General features: G+C 46.7%; 1 protein-coding gene across 1 annotated transcript; it reads left to right on the forward strand.

Annotated features, from left to right (window-relative positions):
• The first annotated feature begins 3,322 nt into the window (after positions 1-3,322).
• Positions 3,323-19,430, forward strand: LOC137002695 (neoverrucotoxin subunit alpha-like). The gene is made up of 4 exons (XM_067362524.1): positions 3,323-3,415; positions 3,544-3,640; positions 17,698-17,790; positions 17,968-19,430. Exons 1-4 carry the CDS (start codon positions 3,323-3,325, stop codon positions 19,428-19,430), a joined length of 1,746 nt encoding a protein of 581 aa, XP_067218625.1.
• The last annotated feature ends 2,700 nt before the right edge of the window (positions 19,431-22,130 follow it).

The following is a 22,130-nucleotide window of genomic DNA, read 5'->3' on the forward strand; positions in this document are numbered from 1 at the left end:
ATTTATACCCTAAGAATGGTAATTTAATAGAACTTGAAATTAAATTTTCTAATAATTTGAGATACTGATTTTTTTTATTTTGATGAGCAGTAAGCTGTAAACATCAAAAAACTGGTTCCCTACAAAGAAATGTAGAAATTACAATAGGTTACAACACTATATAACGTCACTGAATTAAATTATACACATCTTTACCTATATAAATCACATTTTTTATTGAATGACCCAATGAGGTAAACTAATGACCCAGTTACTAAGAATGTGCTGATTAAAATGACCTTGTGAAGATTCACAAATAAAGACAGGTGCAAACAGAATACTATAGTACAGTGACATTAACATTACTTTGAAGAATCAGGTTTAGTATCACCCGAACGTTATTGCGGTAGTGAAACTGTGATGAGTCATGCATTTGGTATGTCGAGATCATGAGAAAATATTAAGTCGTGATTGCGTGAAAACAACATATGTCAAGATCAGGAGAAGTGTTGTATTTGTTATCCCACTCAACCTCCAATTAATCAAACACACATCTCTACAATCCTCTACTGCAGCAAAAGATTTGGTCTTACCTTGGATTGAGAGCGTGATGATGGACAACGTTTCACAAGGATTACGTACATCTATTTTTGTCTTTGGGGACTTAACACGAACTGTGGATTATACATATATATATATATATATATATATATATATATATATATATATATATATATATATATATTTTTTTTTTTTTTTTTTTTGTAAGACCTTCAACGTTTGGATTTCTGACTGACTTTCTGCCTGGGGGATTCGGACATTAACTGTATGGACTTCTCACCAACTTTTTCCAGATAAGAATTGTTGTTTCTCTATTTGCTCATAATTGTTTATATTTGGTGGGATTTATTGCAATGCTATTATGTGAGACATTCAACTATTAATTCTTATGAATATATCTCTTCGCATATTTTTGAAACTACTTTGTGGGTTGGTTATTGTACACACTTAGTAAGACAGGAAGACCTTTTTTTATGAACAAACAGCAAGTCCTCCCTAATATAGATGTATAGCCAAAGCTTGTGCATGACAGAGTGGCGGTTATAACCTTCAGTGATTAAATGAAGCATATCAACTCTAAGTTCTCCCTGATGAATTGGTTCTTTTGGCAGAAATTTATCAGTACAGTTCATATTTGTTAGAGCCGTCTCTACAACAGAAGTCATGATCACAAGAAAACAAGAAAGAAAAATAATAATAATCCATGCTTTTTTGCATACTAGGGCTTGAAACTAGGGCTTCCGTAATAATCTGTTTTAACTTCACTTATTTTAAACTTTTACTTTCTTGCTACAAAGAAGTCCAGGTGTTTGCAATCTTAAACCACAAATCTTTGTTGTTGTTTTTTGGCACAAACACGAATGACACTGACCTCACAATGTTGCACTGCTTTGTGCAAGTGGAGGCACTAACCTCAAATCTCATCTCGGGGGCCAGCAGAGTTTGGGTCAATGAGGGTAAAGGGCAGATTTTTCTGAGTATAAATATCAGTACAGAAATCCAGTGAGCTTCAGACTTCAGTTGAAGACTTTACCAGAAGATTTCATCTCTGAACTTCCCACAGACACACAGAGACTCCAGGTAATTCAACATTTAAATCAATATGAACAATTGATGTTAGTGTGAATGTGCTAGAGCTCAAAAAACTATTCGCAGAATTCAGATGTGATCACAGGGGATTTATAGACAAGATTTTATTATTATTATTATTTAAAAAAACATTACTAAATTGCAAAGGAACTGAAGGAAGAATGTCTTGTGGTTTCTTAATATTGGATTTGTTTAAACAATGACTTAAATAACTATAAGGAAATTTAAAGCATTGCAAGAATTAAAAAAAAGACCAAAGTTATTTGTATTGTATTGTTTGTAATTGTTTTATTCAAGTTTAATCTACACCAACATTTTCACTACATGGATCATATAATACAAGCCCTTCAGAGTATAAGCATAACAATTTTTGTAACCGTCAGGTTAAAACTAGAGAGACTAAAGTTGCACTCTTATAAAATATTATGTATAGTATTTTCAGCACGGCCATAGAAACAATATAAATATGAAAATGAAATCAGCAGAAAAAGGGGAAAAAAAGCTGTTGTAACAGGGACTAAACTCCAATTACACTGAATCGTTCTTCAGGTCGATTCTTCAGATTCTTGACTTGTCACCATCTGAACAAGCACAACATAGAAGTTGCTCACCATAGAAAAATATTTTTTTAAAGGTTTAAGGGGGGTGTGACCAAAAAAGTTTGAGAACCACTGGAGTAACCCATTTATTTATCACCACAACAATTCCTTTATTAGCATAGGTTAAACATTTGTCCTTAGTTGTGGATGTATCTTGGTGTAGTGTTTCTTTAAAAACAGAAAATGCATACATAGTAAATATAAACACACTACGGGGCTGTTGAATGCTCGAATCTGGGATGAGTTTCCCGAAAGCATCGTTGGTGAACCATGGTCGTAAGTCCCATTGAACTCTATTGGTAACGACCATAGTTCGCTTTGGGAAACGCACCCCTGATTGGTTGCTCAACGTAAGGTGTGCAATTACTTTAGGGAAACGCACGGCTAAAGTAGTTTTAGCAGGCCTTGACTGCAATACAGTTCCATATCAATTCAACAAATGATTTCAGTTATATCAAAAGGTTCTTACAGCCTACAACAGCAAAAGAAACAAAACCCACAATGACACTGACCAAGCAAATAAATAGTGTAAACGATAAGATAAACTTCACTTCGTTGAGCTCAGTTGACGCTGTAGCGATTGATGCTAGAGGTTACAGCCTTTAGCCTCCATTTTAAAGCTTGACTTTCACACCCGTGACACAGGTTCGAGGTTTAAACAGAGCGGGGCGAGTAGGACCTGAGTGAGAGGCTACATAAAGATATACAGCGCAACATCATTCTAAAGACATGATAATCTCCTGTCAATGGCCTTAACAAGCTAATGCACATTATTACAGCAAAATAGTAGAAATAATGGAATACTAGGTCAAGCATATTACACACATGATCACTGCAAAGATAAGATTGGCATATTATTCTAACAACTAATGGCCTTTTTAACTATAAACTGGTTCATTTCAGTGTTTTCACTACCAAATAAATTTTCTACAAAATGAATTTGTCAAGACAAATAGGTTGACGGTCAACATAGAGGAAGTTGATGTATTATACAGTATGATCTGAACTATTTTCCACCCAAAAGCAGTTAATTCAGTGCACTGAGGCTCTTCTCCACTTGTTTTCCAGCAGGTCTCCTCATTAACTTTTCTAAGATGGCGACACTTTTGATGTACCTGAAGCAGCCGAACTGCATCTACCTATATGCGTATCTATGGCTGGCAGCCCTTGTTGTGGTAAATGCAGAGGTAAATATACTCCCTCAGACAAAATACAAGTCTAACCAGATGTGTTTCAAGAGATAAGTGTTTAAAAAAAGTTTGTTTTCTTCATTTTTTAAATAAAATTATTAAATGAACCATTTCTTCAAAAATAGGAAATGTTACAACCCAAACCCGATGAGACTGGGACTTTGAATAAAGAAACTGTCAGACCTCATCTCTTCGCACCCAGACGAATTATGAAGACCCGAGGTATGGTGCCTATGCTGTTGTAAAATGTGAATGTGCTGTTTACAACTCAATAATACATTTATTCATTCAGCGGATGCTTTTATCCTAAATTACTTACAAGTGAGGAATATAATAAGCTATTCACCATGAAGAGGCAAAAAGACACAAGAAGTTCTCAAATACAAGTTTCAGACATTGCTCATTGCTAAGCGTAGGCTTCTGGTAGGAGTGTAGACTTGTAAGAGTGAGTGGAAGTAGGAGGGTGGTAGATCTGTAAGCGACCGGCAACGACTTGAATTTGATGCGAGTAGCAACTGGTAGCCAGTGCAGAGAGATGAAGAGAGGCGTGACGTGGGCTCTTTTGGGCTTGTTAAAGACGAGACGTGCTGCAGCGTTCTGAATCATTTGTAGAGGCTTGATTGTGCATGATGGCAGTCCAGCCAGAAGAGCATTGCAGTAATCAAGCCTAGAAATGACCAGAGCCTGGACCAGAAGTTGTGTTGCATGTTCTGTTAGAAAGGGCCTGATTTTCCTGATGTTGCATAGTGCAAATCTGCATGACCGAGCTGTCTTTGCAAAGTGGTCTTTGAAGGTCAGTTGGTCATCAAGGATTACTCCAAGATTTCTGGCTGAATTTGATGGGGTAATTGAGGATGTGCCTAGCTGGATGCTGAAATAATGCTTTAGATGGTACTGTGGGATGCTACTTAAATGCTACTGTGGGATCATCTGGTTGGAATGAAAGGAAGATTTGTGTGTCATCAGCATAGCAATGGTAGGAGAAACCATGTGCCTGAATGACGGGATCAAGTGATGTAGTGTAAATGGAGAAGAGGAGGGGTCCAAGAACTGAACCCTGAGGAACACCCGTGGTCAGTTGATGAGTTTTGGATACCTCCCCTCTCTAGGCAACCCTGAAAGACCTTCCTGTGAGATAGGAATCGACAGGAGGATCTGATGATTCACCGTGTCAAAGGCAGCAGATAGACAGAGCAGAATGAGAACTGATGATTTGGAATTAGCTTTTGCAATCCGCAGGGATTCAGTGACCGACAGCAGTGCAGTCTCAGTCGAGTGGCCACTCTTGAAACCAGATTGGTTGACGTCCAATTGGTTGCTCTGTGAGAGGAAAAATGACACCTGGTTGAAAACTACTCTTACAAGTGTTTTTGCTATGAATGGTAGGAGAGAAACAGGTCTGTAGCTGTCTACAAGAGACGTGTTTAATGTGGGTTTATTAAGCAGTGGGGTTACCCGAGCATGTTTGAATATGTTAGGGAAAGTGCCAGTGAGGAGAGATGTGTTGATAATGTGTGTAAGTGCTGGTAAAAGTGTGGGAGCGATGGCTTGTAGAAGGTGTGAGGGGATGGGATCTAGAGGGCAGGTGGTGGGATGACTGGAGAGGAGAAGTTTGCATACTTCTGTCTCAATGAGGGGGGAGAATGAAGAGAGGAGGTATGTGGCTGTGTGTGTGGAGCGGAGAACTGACTGCTGATGGTAGATGTTTTGTAATTGAAAAATTTAGCAAAATCATCAGCAGTTAGGGAGGAGGTGGAGGGGGACAGAGGAGAGAGTTGAATGTTTTGAAAAGTGTGCGTATGTTTCCATGGTTTCCCTGATTTAGTCATTGGTTCACTGGTCCCAGGTGTGTCTTGTTAATTAGCCTTGTTTGCCCCTCTGTTTGCCCTGTATATTTTCCCTGTGTTGTCCTTAGTCTTCGTCATCATGCACCTTTTCTATCAACATGAACTGTGACTAATATACATATATATTAAGAGACCCCCACACACTGTCTTTGCCTTCTTTGGAAGAAGGTTTTTCCATACCTCGGCCCTCTGGAATTGCCGATCTCGGCAGAGAGTACCGTTTAGACATGATTTCTTTTAAATGGAATATGATACATTTTACACAGATTTCATTCAAGCCATGATTTAAATGAGAAAAAGATATTTAAATGCATATCAGACAAGAAATACTTTCATTCAACCATTCAATAGTTACACAGTTACATGAGTTGTGGGTGTTCTAAAACATAACTAGTCCCATATAGCATGTGTAGACATGGTTTCTACAAATGGTTTAGTTCCCTTTCAAGGGAACTCGCGCTGCGTAACAACGCTATGGGAATGCCTCTGCGTGATGTCGTCTGAAGCACGTATGCAATCTGTCCAATCTGGAGACGGAACGTCATAGGCGGGTGACGTCACAGACCAGGAACCATAAAGCCAGCCCTCAAACACTCTCATTCAGCTTCTGTGTCTTCAGCAAGCGTTACGTGTTGCATCCAGTAGCGTATCCATTCGGAGGCAGGAAGCACGCATTGCGGTTTCTTCTGCTCCGATGGATACAGTCACGTTAATGGCGTCTAGTTCTGAGGAGCTGGATGTTGTTAGCGCGGCTACGGGTGAGTCTGAAGACTCGCCACTTCAGTCTTCCGCGAGCGAGGAGCTCATGGAGGTGCTTTCTCGTGCTGTTGCCAAGCTTAACATCGACTGGCCAGCCGAAAAGCAAGAGAAGATGGTGAGAAGCAAGCTGGATGAACGCTTCCTGCCATCTAGGTCTGCTCAGCCTCCGCGTCGGGCACTGCCGTTTTTTCCCGACCTCCACACTGAGGTGTCGAGGTCGTGGAAGAAGCCGGTTTCTACCCGTGTTTATACACCTCAAACCTCCGTGTACAGCAATGTGGCAGGAATGAGGAAACACGGGTATGGGGCATTGCCAAGAGCGGAAGAGACGCTTACAAGCCATCTCCGCAGGTGGCTTCATCCCTCAAAGCCCCGACGCTTCCCACTAAGCCACTCAAGACCACTTCAGCGCTAGTGGGCAAAGCGTACTCGGCAGCAGATCAGGCCACTGCGTGCTTGCATACTATGTCCATCATGCAAGCATATCAAGCCGATCTGAAAGATTGGAGGATTTGGGGGAAAGTGATGAAGTGGGGGTTGATCTCATGAGATTAAGGACAAGGACAAGTCATCTTTCTTGGATGCCCCGCTGAATCCTTCCAGCCTGTTCGGTGATGCTATTTCCACCGTCACCGACAGGTTTCAAGGGGCGAAGAAACAGCCTTGCAGCAGTTTCTTCCTCGTAGGACCCAAATTCCCTCTACTGCTGGGCGAGAGCAGCAGAGACCGAGTACAAGCTCCTCACACACCCACAGACAACACCAGAAGCAGAGTGTTGCTACCCGCGCTCCCCCTCCGAGGAGCTGGGAGGTGGGGCAACACTCGCAGCCGAAGTCCTCGAAGGGCAAGATGGATCTGAGGGCCATTGCTGCAAAGAGGGCTTCGAAGAAATCCTGACGCCAGGACGGTCAGGATTTTGAGGGCGGTCCCCTCCGGAGACAGGCAGTGATCACCACATCACACGGTGCCTGTATGTCTTCGGTGCCCTCAAGAGGGCGCCCTGCCAACCCTGCCGCAATTCCGGGGCGCAATAGTTCCCTGCGCGTCACCCGAGGGTGGCACGCTCTCTCTGCAGTCACGCCAGTTATTCCCTGCCGGTCCGCCGCTTCAGGGCACTGTGCTGGCTGCTCGTTCCACCAGAGGCCAGCCTCGGCTGGTTCCCTTAGTAGATTTTTTTGTCAGAGTGGAAAGTATCTCAGTGGGTCCTGCGTACAATAGAAGAGGGGTATGCGATTCAGTTCAGATCACGCCCACCCCGATTCAACGGGGTTCTATCCACGGTGGTAGACACAGAGCAGGCTCTGGTGCTGGCACAAGAAGTGCAGACACTCATGCGAAAGGAGGCTATAGAGAGGGTCCCTCCTCCCAGCAGGGAGTCAGGTTTTTACAGCCGTTATTTCATTGTGCCAAAGAAAGAGGGGGGATTGCGTCCGATTTTAGATCTAAGACAATTAAATCGAACAGTAGCAAAGCTCAAGTTCAAGATGCTGACAATAAAGCATGTCATATCACAAATCAGGTCCGAGGACTGGTTTGTGACGATAGATCTGAAAGATGCTTACTTCCATGCATCAATCCTCCCACATCACAGAGAATTCCTGAGGTTTGCTTTCGGGGGCGAAGCATACCATTATCGGGTTCTTCCCTTCGGTCTAGCGTTGTCACCCCGCACTTTTACCAAAAGTGTACTCAACTACATAGACGATTGGTTGATTCTCGCTCAATCAGAGCAGATGGCGGTTCAACATCGAGATGTTGTTCTCTCTCTCATGAAAAAGTTGGGGTTGAGACTAAACGCGAAGAAAAGTGTGCTTTCAGTACAGAGAACCACTTATCTGGGCGTGGTATGGGACTCGGTGATTATGAGAGCCCGTTTATCTCTGGCTTGAATAACATCAATCCTCAATACCATCTCGGACATAAAGCTAGGCCAGTCACTCACTGTGAAACCGTTTCAAAGACTGTTAGGTCTGATGGCAGCAGCATCCAACGTTATACCTTGGGGCTTGCTGAACATGAGACCACTTCAGTGGTGGCTCAAAACCAAGGGGTTTTCCTCGAGGGGAAATCCGTTTCGTATGATCAGAGTCACGTGGCGCTGCTTACGTGCTCTATTCATGTGGAAGCAACCTTGGTTCCTGTTCCTATCGAGTTTGATCTCTCCGTAAAGCTCTGGACTCGAGCTATTCACTGAGATATTTCACATAGCTGACAAATGCATTTTTCTATGTGTTTACTGATACTGTGAAGAACGTACTCCATCTCGAAATCTGATCTGATAGTCATTAAGTATGCAAATTCAGCTAGGAGACCAAACAAAGGAACTTTGCCCGCCAAATAGTGCTGCGCATCTATTGGCCGCTACAATTCAGGAGGTGTGTTAGCTTGGGTTTCCATAAAAACAACGACACACACCTTCTCCTTTGTTCTCCCGATTGTCTTCACGAGCACCTCGTGCACGTCTCTCCCGGACGTCTCCAGTGACCACGCGCTGCCATCGCGCTCATCTTCGGGACCGCCATCTTTCAGCGAAACTCACTCTCAAGTCCTCAATTCAAACCTTCCCGCGGAACGGAAGAAGCCCACGAACTGCACCAGCGCTAAACTGAAATTCGACACGCACAACCAATGCAAGTATACTGCCATTTCTCAATCTTAGATGATGAAACTGATTTCCATGCTGGCTTCAAGGACTGTTTTTAAGTTTGCTACTTGCCTTCTCTCTTTCCTTCTCTACTTCCACTCTTGTACATATGTGTGTATATTCTTGTATATATATATATATTTAGACGTATAACCTCTGTATTCGTAGTTTGCATATATTAAAACGTTATTCATGCTCGATTGTTCTGTATGTTCTTTCAACTGAAGACTAAGTCACTTTAACGTTTTTCGATCGTTTTATGCTTTGATGCTATAATAGCAAGTTATCTCATGGCCAGAGAATAACTCCGTTCATAATCTATGAGAAGCAGCGGTTTGCTGGACGAGCTGGTAGTTTCTCTAAATAATTATTGAACCTGAACTAATCACATATGTAATCAATTATAATTCGTTGTAATTGATTCACAATATACGTTTAATTCCCCCTTGGGTTGGTATGTGCATAATGATTCATAAAGCCTTATGAATTATTATATTCATATTCCACCCATAAATTGATTAATAACCGCTACATAGTTACATTTGTTTGTGTCTCGAGAGACGACTCACTGTACACTGTGGTTCTCAATGACGAACCCAGCACTTCTTGGGCTGGATGCTATGGTACAGCCGTGGACGAGGCTACCGCTGTACGCATTTCCCCCAATCGCTCTGCTCCCAGGAGTTCTGGAGAGAGTTCGCCAGGACGGGGCCCATCTACTATTAGTAGCCCCGTACTGGCCGGCCCGAGTATGGTTCTCGGACCTGGTCTCGCTCCTCGGCGGGTCTCCAATGGAGATTCCGATCAGGAGGGACCTTCTCTCTCAGGCGGGCGGTCTAATACTGCATCCCCGCCTGGAGTTATGGAACCTGTGGGCGTGGCCCCTGAGGGGGCACGTCTCATAGATTCTGGTCTCTCAACTGAGGTTGTTGAGACCATACTCCAGTCCAGAGCCCCATCCACGAGGAAACTCTACACCCTGAAGTGGAGATTATTCACTTCCTGGTGTGAAAATTATCAGTGGGATCCAGTTAACTGCCCGGTTAGCGCGGTGCTGGACTTCCTACAAGAAAGATTTTCTGCAGGGTTATCCCCCTCCACACTGAAGGTGTACGTGGCGGCCGTATCTGCTTACCACGCTCCTTTTAAGTGGGGTTTCTTTGGGGAGACACCCGTTAGTCACTCGTTTCCTTCGTGGCACTTTGAGGCTTAGACCTGTTGTATGCACGAGCTATACATCCTAGAGCTGGGTATGTTCCTAAGGTTCTCACTAATACTGCGAGACCTATAGTACTGCAGGCCTTCTGTCCTCCTCCGTTTACGTCATCGGACCAGGAAAAGCTAAATCTGCTATGTCCAGTACGGGCTTTAGATGCCTATGTCCACAGAGCTGCCATGTGGAGGAAAGCTGATCAGCTATTTGTATGTTTTGGTGCACCTAGGAAAGGTCTACCAGCATCTAAGCAGAGAATGAGCAAGTGGGTGGTTGAGCCTATCTCACTTGCTTATGAGTGTGTCGGACAGCCCTCACCATTGGCTGTCCAAGCTCATTCTACTAGGAGTATGGCTGCCTCCAAGGCTTTTATTTCTGGGGTTTCCCTGAATGATATTTGTGATGCGGCAGGCTGGTCCTCACCACACACATTTGTCAAGTTCTATGAACTAGACCTCGGCTCCACTCCAGGGGCCCAAGTGCTACTGTGAACTGTGTGCCACGGCTTCACAGGATCAGTCACTTGCTCTTATGGAGGCGTTGGTATGGCGTTCACATAGCGTTGTTACGCAGCGCGAGTTCCCTTGAAAGGGAACGTCTTGGTTATGTATATAACCTTAGTTCCCTGAATAGGGAACAAGACGCTGCGTATCATTGCCATACTCCCTGCATGCCCGAAAGCGACTTGTTTCAGACTTTGAGAAGCTGAATGAGAGTGTTTGAAGGCTGGCTTTATGGTTCCTGGTCTGTGACGTCACCCGCCTATGAAGTTCCGTCTCTAGATTGGACAGATTGCATACGTGCTTCAGACGACATCACGCAGAGGCGTTCCCATAGCGTTGTTACGCAGCGTCTCATTCCCTATTCAGGGAACTAAGGTTATATACATAACCGAGACGTTTGCCACCTTTCCTTCAGTCAGGAAGCATGGGTGCCATAAAAATACCTAGCAGGGGTTGTTCAGTAGACGGACTGGAGCCGAAAATTCGATTTTCTGAGCTTGGGTTTCTGGAATTATGTTTTGAAAGAATCATCTGAACGATTCATTTGTGTGGTTCGTCCACGGTTCCTAGAGTATGTCATGCAGTGCATAGTTTTGAATTTCTGCCGGAGGAAAGAAGGATTTATAGACTATTGTTGGGCTCACCTGATTCCAAACATTTTCTTTCAGCTTTCTTGCCATAACAAATATATTTTAAAGAGAGCATCCAGAGAAAATCTAATGTCAAAAAAGTCAAGGGGCAAGAGCCAAACTAAAGCAAACACTGAACACCACTATGGTGACTTTAAACTAAAAATTTAAAATTATTTAATTTAAAATTATGGTTATACGCGTTGATTACCATACATTACTCTTAAACACATTCTGTGATTGCAGAAATAACGTCTCGGTTACATAGGTAACCCTCGTTCCCTGAAGGAGGGAACGGAGACGTACGCCGGACAGACCGACGAATAGGAATCTCGCTAGAGAGGCCAATCTACTTCGAGTGTAACTAAACGAGCCAATGCACATTGGCATGCAATCATATGCATCAGCTGCTTGCCTCGCAGCGCGGGTATATAATGAGCAGCAGGTGCGTTGCATCTTCAGGTTTTCGCTGAGGAGCCGAACCGAGCAGGCGGCAGCATCAGCAGGACAACGCCTGTGGCGACGGGACGTACGTCTCCGTTCCCTCCTTCAGGGAACGAGGGTTACCTATGTAACCGAGACGTTCCCATTCAGTCGGTCACGTTCGACGTACGTCGGACAGACCGACGAATAGGAATCCCTACCAAAGCGCCACAGGAGCTGCCCTCTTCCAGCGCTCTGGCGTGAGCCACCTGAACCCCCTTGCCTAAGGATGGTGGGACCAGGCTCACGCAGAGAGGGTCGATCACTGTTGTTCCCAAAACCCACTCAGTGCGACAATTGGATAACGCTGGGAAAGCGTAGCCTTACATGCGATAAGGAACGCTGCGGAAGCCATATCCTTCCCCGAAGGAGTTATATGGATAAGTACATATGGACTAACCTTGTAGGTTGTACAACATATGGAAGAACTGGGGTGACTCCACTCGATGAGAGATGGGTTCTCCCAGAGGGAAAGACACGGGCTTCGTTTAGGAGCAGCCGTGGAAAAAGCCATATGGGATCCCCGTAGGGTCACACATATGTAACCCAGCCTAAATCCGGTTCTCAAGGATACAACGGAGTATAGGCCTGGCGCCAGACGCTCCGCCACGTCGGCTGCCGAAGGGTAACCGGAGGACTCAACAGGGTCTGCCCGTAGGGACTCTCTGGAGAATAGAATGCGCATGTAGCGCAGCAAGCCGACACTAAGCCGGGGCCTCTCCGTGCCTCTGACCTGAGGCGAGAACACGGGAGGAGACCGGCTCGACACGAAGGCTATAGTATCTAGCGAACGTGTTAGGTGTCGCCCAGCCCGCAGCTCTACAAATGTCTGTTAGCGAGGCGCCACGAGCCAGCGCCCAGGAGGATGCCACACCTCTCGTGGAGTGGGCATGCAACCTGAGCGGGCAGGGCACGCCCTGAGCTTGGTAAGCCAGGGCGATGGCATCCACTATCCAGTGGGCCATCCTCTGCTTGGAGACAGCCTTTCCCTTCTGCTGGCCTCCGTAACAGACAAAGAGCTGGTCTGAGGTCCTGAAGCTTCGAGTTCTGTCTAAGTACAGTCGCAAGGCGCGAACTGGACAGAGCAAAGCCAGGGCTGGGTCTGCCTCCTCCGAGGGCAGCGCTTGCAGGCTCACTACCTGGTCCCTGAAGGGAGTGGTAGGAACCTTGGGCACGTAGCCAGGCCGGGGTCTCAGTACCACGTGGCTGTCACCCGGCCCGAACTCTAGGCACGATTCGTCGACCGAAAATGACTGCAGGTCCCCTACCCTCTTGATGGAGGCCAATGCCACCAGCAGCAAAGTCTTCATAGAGAGAATCTTTAAGTCTGCTGACAGCAAAGGCTCAAAGGGAGCAATCTGGAGTGCTCTGAGCACCAGAGTAAGGTCCCAAGAGGGTATGGAGGGGGGACGAGGAGGATTTAACCGTCTCGCCCCCTAAGGAACCTGATGACCAGGTCGTGCTGACCAACAGATTTGCCATCTATGTGGTCGTGGTAAGCGGATATGGCAGCAGTATGGACTTTGAGGGTGGAGGGGGACAGCCTACGCTCCAACCCTTGCTGCAAGAAGGAAAGCACGACTCCGATCGAGCATCTTCGGGGGTCTTCTCGACGAGAAGAACACCACTCGACGAACAGGTTCCACTTCGAGGCGTAAGCACGTCTCGTAGACAGTGCACGTGCCGAATTGATGGTGTTAAGTACCTCAGGGGGTAAGTCACCTAGAACCTCCGCGTCCCGTCCAGGGACCAGACATGGAGTTTCCAGAGGTCTGGACGCGGGTGCCAAAGAGTGCCCCGTCTCTGAGAGAGGAGGTCCTTCCTCAGAGGGATGGGCCAGGGAGGGGCTGTCGCGAGGAGTGAGAGTTCTGGGAACCAGGTCCGGTTGGGCCAGTAAGGCGCAACTAACAAGACCTGCTCCTCGTCCTCCCTGACTTTGCACAGGGTCTGTGCAAGTAGGCTCACTGGGGGAAACGCATATTTGCGCAGGCCCCGGGGCCAGCTGAGAGCCAGTGCATCTGTCCCGAGTGTTCCCTCGGTCAGAGAGTAAAACAACTGGCAGTGGGAGGTTTCTGGTGAGGCAAACAGGTCTACCTGAGCCTCTCCGAACTCTCTCCAGATCAGCTGAACCACCTGGGGGTGGAGTCGCCACTCTCCGGGCAGCGCAGCTCGTGATAGCTCGTCGGCCACACGGTTGAGCACACCGGGGACATGAATGGCGCGAAGCGACCTCAGATGCTTCCGACTCCACAGGAGGAGATGGCGGGCGAGTTGCGACATGCGACGGGAGCGTAGACCACCTTGACGGTTGATGTACGCAACGGTCGCAGTGTTGTCCGTACGGACCAGTACATGCTTGCCCTGAAGCAGGCCTTTGAGGCGGCTCAGGGCAAGGCGTACTGCCAGCAACTCGAGGCAATTGATGTGCCAATGCAGATGGGGTCCCGTCCAAACCCCTGAGACTGCATGCCCGTTGTACGTGGCACCCCAGCCGGTGGCAGAAGCATCTGTGAAAACCACAGCATGCCGGGACACTTGTTCTAGGGGCACTCCTGCCCGAAGAAACAAAGGGTCCGACCACGGACTGAAGGTTCGGCGGCACTCCTGAGTGATTGGCACCCGGAACGTGCCACGTTGCCACGCCCATCTCGGGACTCGGCCGTGAAGCCAGTGCTGAAGCGGTCTCATATGAAGCAGACCGAGCGGTGTTACAGCCGCTGCAGCCGCCATATGCCCCAGGAGCCTCTGAAAGAACTTCAGTGGGACCGCTGTCCTGCCATTGAACGTATTCAGGCAGTTCAACACCGACCGAGCACGTTCCTCTGTGAGGCGTGCTATCTGTTCGACCGAATCCAACTCCATACCGAGAAAAGAGATCCTCTGCACTGGGGCGAGTTTGCTCTTTTCCCAGTTGACCCGAAGCCCCAACTGGCTGAGGTGACTGAGCACCAAATCCCTGTGTTCGCACAACTGATCCCGAGACTGTGCTAGGATAAGCCAGTCGTCTAGATAGTTGAGAATGCGAACACCCTGTTCTCTCATGGGAACAAGGGCTCCCTCCACGACTTTCGTGAAGACGCGGGGAGACAGGGCCAGCCCGAAGGGTAGGACTCTGTACTGATATGCTCGACCTTCGAACGCGAATCTCAGGAATGGCCTGTGTCGCGGAAGAATCGAAACATGGAAGTACGCGTCCTTCAGGTCGATCGCTGCAAACCAATCTCGGGGACGGATGCACTCGAAAATGCGTTTCTGCGTGAGCATTTTGAACGGTAGCTTGTGAAGGCTCCGATTCAAAACTCGCAGGTCCAAGATCGGTCGTAACCCGCCGCTTTTCTTGGGTACAATGAAGTAGGGGCTGTAGAACCCCGACCTCAAATCGGCTGGAGGGACCGGCTCTATCGCGTCCTTCGCCAGTAGGACTGCGATCTCCGCACGCAGAACAGGGGCATCGGCATCTTTCACTGTAGTGAAGAGGATGCCCCTGAACTTGGGGGGGGCGCCGGGCGAACTGAATCGCATAGCCGAGCCTGATGGTCCGAAGGAGCCAGCGAGACGGACTGGGGAGCGCTAGCCAGGCTCTCAGAGACCGCGCAAGCGGCACCAAGGGGACCACCGGCGTACCCGCCGCGGGGCAGCGAGGTGGAACGCAGGGACGCGGCCCGGGAGGCTCTCTGTGTGAGGCGGCCCGAAGCGGGGTCACAGTGTGCTGTGCAACACTTACCTGCTTCCACGGGTGGACAGAGGGAGCAGACGAGGTTTTGCCTACCTGCTGCTCGCTGCTGTCCGCTGGCGACAGAAGAGGTGGATGAGAGTGGTGAGGTTCTAGCCCTCCCACTGCTCTCCGAGCCCTCTTCGGACCCGGAGATAGAGGAAACTGCTCTTTTATTGAAAATTTGGGTACCGCTGGCCGTTGAGCCAGCGGCGGAACAAAAAGGGGAAACAAAAGATTCTCCACCCGGCCCTCCTCCGGGGGAAGGAGCGGTGCGGTCACCACCTCCTGAAGAGCAGTCCCGTCCATCTCCGGGTCGCCCGTCCTAGGGCCGCTTGGACTTGGCCTTGCCACCCTTCTTCTTAGGGGGTGGCTGGACGGGCTGGGCACCCCGCCCGCGACCGGCTCCACGACGCCGCTTGGATGGAGGCTGCTGCTGCTGGGGCGTCGGAGCGGGGGCGGCTGCATGGGGGCGCCCACGGCGCCGGGCAGTCTGAGGTGCCGCCGGCGGTGGAGGTGCAGCAGCTGACCGCCTCGGCAGGATGTGACTGATCGCCTCTGACTGCTTTTGTACAGCCGAGAACTGTTGGGCAAAGTTCTCGACCGCGTCGCCGAAGAGGCCGGTCTGGGACACGGGGGAATTAAGAAACCTGACTTTGTCGGTATCCCTCATGTCCGCAAGACACAGCCAGAGATGGCGTTCCTGGACCACCATGGTGGACATCGCACGACCCACTGACCGCGCCGTAACCTTCGTCGCTCGGAGCGCGAGGTCCGTCGCGGCACGAAGTTCTTGTAGAACTTGCGGATCGTGACCACCCTCGTGCAGGTCCTTCAGTGCCTTGGCCTGATGGACCTGCAACAACGCCATAGCGTGTAAGGCGGAAGCGGCTTCCCCACAGGCCTGATAAGCCCTGCCGGTAAGATCCGACGAGTACTTACAGGCCCGGGAAGGGAGAGACGGCTCCCCCCGCCAGGTGGAGTTAGGGCACAGTTGCATAGCAACGGCCCGTTCCACAGGGGGTATGCGCGTATAACCCTTAGCCGCTCCACCATCAAGGGTGGTGAGGGAGGAGGACCCACCGACACGGCTTCGGGCAGTAAAAGGTGCCGTCCACGTGCCAGTGAGCTCTTCATGCACCTCCGGGAAGAAAGGCACTGGGGTGGGGGCTGAGAACCAGCCCTTGCCACCCCGAGATACCAATCATCCAACCTCGAGGGCTCGGGACACGGTGGAGGGTTCCACACGAGCCCGACCCTGTTGGCGGCCCGGGAAAGCATAGCCATCATTTCCGGGTCTGAATCGGGCACAGTCGTCACTCCCGAGGGAGGCAGCTGCGCCGAATCGTCATCCCCAGAAGCGTCAGGCTCACCCTCCGATGCAGCGATCGACATCCGGTCGTCTTGGGGAGCTCCGAAGGATACGGATGGTACACACCTCTGGGGTGGTCCACCGCGTTCCCCCGGCAGCTCTACTGGCTGCGGAGCGCAAGAGGGGTGAGGGTTCCTAGGGGGTTGGTTCCCCGAAGGAAACGCGCTCACCGTGATCCTCAAGTCACCAGCCCCGCCGCCCGAAGCAACCCTCTGAGGAGGATTGGAACGAGGCGTCGGGACCGGGACTCCACCCCTTTGCAGAAAGTGGAGTCTCGACCGCAGCTCCGCGACGGTCATCTTCCCACAATGGGTACATGACTCGTCCACAAACGCCGCCTCAGCGTGCCTTAAGCCCAAGCACGCGATACAGCGCTGGTGACCATCCCGAGGCGCCAGGTAACGACCGCATCCAGAAACACACAAGTAGAACGACATCTTTAAAAAGACGCGAACTACTCGTGTAAGCTCTTTCAAGGACTGACTCTTTTAGGTGCTGAAGCACGCAGGGGAAAAGCCGCTGCAGCACAGACAGGGAATGTGCAGCCTGTCGTGTGCACTCTCCTTGAAGGCGCTCTCTTACCAGCTGTAATAACAGCTTTTTAGCGCTCTAGGCGCACCGTTTCACCAGCCGTGAGAACGGCCTTCACGCTGATTACAGCTTTTGCTCAAATAAAAAAGGCAAAGAAAAACAAAGGAGAAATCGGCCCCGCTGCTGCGCTGTCCGCCTGCACCGCAACCAAGAGACGTCTCGAAGAGCAGACTCGTTCACACTCGTGGTTTCAGTAGCTATCTTCTTCAGTGTTGAGAAGGTTTGGCTCCGAAGCGAAAAGCTGAAGATGCAACGCACCTGCTGCTCATTATATACCCGCGCTGCGAGGCAAGCAGCTGATGCATATGATTGCATGCCAATGTGCATTGGCTCGTTTAGTTACACTCGAAGTAGATTGGCCTCTCTAGCGAGATTCCTATTCGTCGGTCTGTCCGACGTACGTCGAACGTGACCGACTGAATGGGAACTGTGCATCCAGCTGCATTTTTAATAACTTTTAAAACTTTTTTAATACAAACTTTTTTTTTATCTGGTTATAAATATGATATTTTCTCTTTGGTAATAGCCCTGCCTTCAGAGACGGTGGAAGTGGCAGCCCTCGGACGACCTCTGTTTCCTGGTACACTGTATGACTGCCGCAGGGATTCATTTATTCCAGGTGCTACATCTACCTAAAAAATCATTCTTTCATCACACTTTTCAAAACATATTGAATCACCACTTACCAGACAAAGTTTAAAAATACTAACAAAACCTGCATGTTTACCCATCACAAAACCATCCATCCGTCTCTTCCTCATACATAGAATAACTGTTAAAGCATTTCTCATTTCAGGTGTTACTCTGTGGGATAAGAAGTCACTGAGTGAAGATTTGGACAGTCATCCAAAGCCCCTGACAAATGTGAAGTTCAGTAGCTCTGACTCAATCTCAAGTAAACTCAGTCTCCTGGATGTAAGCGCTTCCCTGAAGACCAGTTTCTTGGGAGGGCTGGTGGAGGTGGGAGGATCTGCCAAGTTCTTGCGTGACACAAAATCCTCACACCGACAGTCCAGAGTAACAATGTATTTCAGTGAAACCACAAGATATGAACAGCTTACTATGAGCCATCTGGGCCAGATCACCTACCCTCAGGTGTTTGACCAGAAATCTGCAACTCATGTGGTCGTTGCTGTGCTGTATGGAGCTCAGGCCTTCATGGTGTTTGATTGGAAGTTTTCAGAAGAGGAAGACAAACTGGTGATTGAGCAAGAACTGAATGTCATGGTTACAAAGATCCAGAAATCCACTAGGTCAGATACAGCTTTTCATATGTCCGATGCTGAAAAGAAAATGGCAGAGAAGATCACCTGCACATTTCATGGTGATGTCCGCCTTGAGCAGAACCCCACCACATACATGGAGGCCTTGAGTTTGTACAAGAAGCTCCCCACTCTGCTGAGGGAGAATACACAGAATGCAGTTCCAATAAAAGTCTGGCTTTATCCTCTTCATCTTTTGAATGCGACAGCAGCTCAGGTAGAGAGAGAAATCAGTACAAGTGTGGCTTTTGAAACTGAAGCTATAATTGAGGGACTGGGAGATGCAGAGAGGATGTCCAATGACCTGTCAGAAAACACACTGGTTAACAGTTTCAAAGACATTAAAGAGAGGCTGCACTCATTTCAGAGCTCGTTTAGCATTTACAAGTCAATGCTACTGAAAGCAGTCAACAGGGTCTTGCCTGCTGTTCGAGGAGGAGAGATGGAGGAGAAGTCTCTGGAAGACATCATGAAGATCCACAGGAGCTCCCCATTCAATGCTGAGATGCTTAACCAGTGGTTAAACGACGCAAAGTCTGAACTTGACCTCTTGAGTTCTGTTACCAAGTCACTGGAAGGGATCAGAATTGAAGGCTCAGACCGTCTCAACACCATCCTTTTTAAACCTGATATTGTTGCAGTGATGTGCTTGACCTTCACATCTCTGAACTATGAAGACCCGTATCTTTCAGCCTTGAAGGATTTCCTGAAAACTGACAAATTTAAAGAGCTAGATGGAGAGCCAAAAATGGTTTCTGTGGCATCTGTCAGAAAGTGGTTTAAAGATGATTATATGCTCAAAAAGGTGAGAAAAAACATTGATTTCTTCAAAATTTTTTCAGATCCGCTTAAGGGCAAGTCCTCTTCAAAGGGAGTCCAATTCATTATTTCTGACATCCCTGATCCCTCCAATCCAGGCGCCTCCGTCTATCTGTATAATCGTGGGGAACTGACAGAAAAACAGTACTTTCGAGAGTTTCCAGGATTTGAGAATTGAACCAGGGTATACCGTTTAAAGTAAGCAGAGATTCAGTTATAGCTGCAAGCAGCCATTAATTTGCCAAGCACGAGTAAAGTAAAGTGAGACGCTAAACAAGCATGAATAGAGAATTAGAACATGGTTGTGTAATGACCCAAAATGACCTTTGCTGCAAAAAATAAATAAATAAATAAATAAATAAAAATGTTCTGTTCATCTAAATGGCATGAAACTTGATGAATTTGTTGACACTTTCATGTTTGTATGTTCATGTGGGAAAAACAAAAACTTTGCACTCTGGATGGTTGATTTCAGTTTGAAATTAATGGGGGACTGATAAAATCATAAGTAGTTATTAGGGAGGACAGACAGTCAAAATGATTGACAACCTTTGACCCCATATATTTTGGATCATACTTATCCTCCGACGTGCGATAATGCAATGAAATTGCAGAATGATTGATTTTAAGGAGTCAGTGGAGCAAGCGGACAAACCCCTTCAAAAATCAAGTAAAAAACACAAACAATGACCATATAAACATAACTAATTGTAACAATTGTAGATTGAAGGTCAGAATGGCCGGTTTGCCCTTCTTTTTCCATCAATATTAGGAATCAGTGTGACACACAATAGCATCGTCGACATGGCTTCAACATATGAAATGAAATTCTTCCATCTAGCTGTTATTAAATTTACGTGTATGTTTCATTTTTTTTTAAAGGAGCACCACATGCTTGACTCATCATGCATCTACTTCCTGTGCAACAGCGCAACTGCCAGGTTTAGGACACAAATGTGTTGAAATTTGTATGATGTTTCGATTGTGTGAGTAGAATCTATTAAAATGAGGTTTTGGCCATACAAATTACAAGAGTTTGCCTGGAGACGGGAGACTCCCGGGAAAAACGGGAGTGTTGACAGGTAGCCTATGCATTTCCACTTGTGCTATTTGAAATAAAAAGAGCAATCATGTATTATTGCTTAACTAAATCATTATATAAATATGAGACAACTCATATCTTGAATTCTAGGGCCATTCTAACCAGGCTTCATCACACAGTGAGATGTTGCTCCGCTTATCAATCAACTGTATGAAATGTAAGATGAACTAAGTAGGGCTGGGGTAGGGCAGGTGTGTTATATGTGATAAATATTTTAACCTGATAAATTTTACCATAACTAATTAAGTTAACAAGTTAAATCAACAGACAAATTATAATAGCATATTCTAAAGCTTTTATTAGAGCTCAAATATTTCATAATAAAATATTATATATACAGCTATGGAAAAAATTAAGAGACCACTTAACATTGATTTCTGAACTTGAAGTGTTCTCTTAATTTTTTCCATAGCTGTATATAAATATTCAAAGATAACTAGTGTTTGTTAACTGTAGCTGTAATTGTAGATAACTAACTAACTGCATTGGTAATTAATCCACTTTTTTAAACTCCTCTGTTAGAAATGTAAGTGATACGGTAAGACGACAGAGTTTTATAATTCTTATGTTATTAATATCTGGAAATGTTTCACCAAATCCTGGTCCTTATAATGATCCTGATTCCACTTTTAAAGTTCCTGCTGATTTTAGATCCAGATCAGGCCTGGGTTTTATTCACATGAATGTGAGAAGTTTGTTTCCAAAGATGGACTTGGTGCAAAAAATACAAGTCCTGATGTTTTAGCGATATCTGAAACATGGCTCAATAAAATGGTTTCAGTTAAAGCCAAAGGCATTGATGGATATACTGTTTACTGTTTCTTTTTGATGTAGCACATTATGATTGGGAGAGGATTTTCCTTATCCCTGATGTTGAGTCTGCCTGGAAATATATTTATGATGGTCTTTATATAGGATGACCATATGCGCCATTCTCCCAGGACGCGTCCTGTCCAGGATATCTAAATTGCCTAAAATGGCTTGAGCCCTTGCCTCTTTAATTGTGAAAGTGGTCATATCGATGTGCCCCCGGAACGCGATTTCTACACGGAGGTCTGTGCAAGCCACTGTTCTTATTGACATTCTTCATGCAATGCATTCAAATGTTGTCGTATTTGCAATGCTTTGACCGTTTTCTGTAGATCCAGCCTTCTTGCAAGCCACGATCGGTTGATTATGTATAATGCATGCTATTGGTCAAGTTATTGTTCAGTCGTTACCTTCCGTAAATATGAAAACAAAACCAAAACTAGGACATTTTATGCAACTTAGAAATCCTGGACAGGACGCGTCCTGGGAGAATGGCGCATATGGTCACCCTACTTTATATCGATCAATATGCATGCCCCTTTTAAAAGATTTTGTGTTAAAGGTAGGGATAATCCTTGGTTTCCTGAAGCACTATCTGCTCTTATTCGTGAGCGTGATGTTACTTGGGCTAAAGCTAGACAAACTTAAGATCTGATTGGATCTGCTTCAGGCAGCTTTGAAATAAATGCACAGTTGCTATCAGAAAAGCTGAGGCTGATTATTTTACTGCAAATACTGCTAATTCAAATAAAACAAAACAAAAATTGGCAGAATATAAAGCTGTTAACAGGCAGTAAAAACACTTCTATCTTCCCTTCATGTGTAAATATGGACTCCTCTAGTATCTCAGAAAAAGAGCAAATGCTCAATTGTTTTAATAAGCACTTTTTTTGCCTCCAGCTTTCTATTTGAATCACAAATATCACATGTCCTGATTCAGATGTTATTAACGCAGAAAGTCATTCA

The sequence above is a fragment of the Chanodichthys erythropterus genome, chromosome 3 (assembly GCF_024489055.1).
Source record: "Chanodichthys erythropterus isolate Z2021 chromosome 3, ASM2448905v1, whole genome shotgun sequence".
Classification (NCBI taxonomy): Eukaryota; Metazoa; Chordata; class Actinopteri; order Cypriniformes; family Xenocyprididae; genus Chanodichthys; species Chanodichthys erythropterus.

What these genes read in the sequence shown, in the direction of transcription:
- LOC137002695 (XM_067362524.1), top strand. Translation starts at nt 3,323, where the DNA reads ATGGCGACACTTTTGATGTACCTGAAGCAGCCGAACTGCATCTACCTA. An exon ending in ACGAATTATGAAGACCCGAG is followed by an intron (nt 3,641 to 17,697) that starts GTATGGTGCCTA and finishes CTTTGGTAATAG; the next exon opens with CCCTGCCTTCAGAGACGGTG. An exon ending in CAGGGATTCATTTATTCCAG is followed by an intron (nt 17,791 to 17,967) that starts GTGCTACATCTA and finishes TTCTCATTTCAG; the next exon opens with GTGTTACTCTGTGGGATAAG.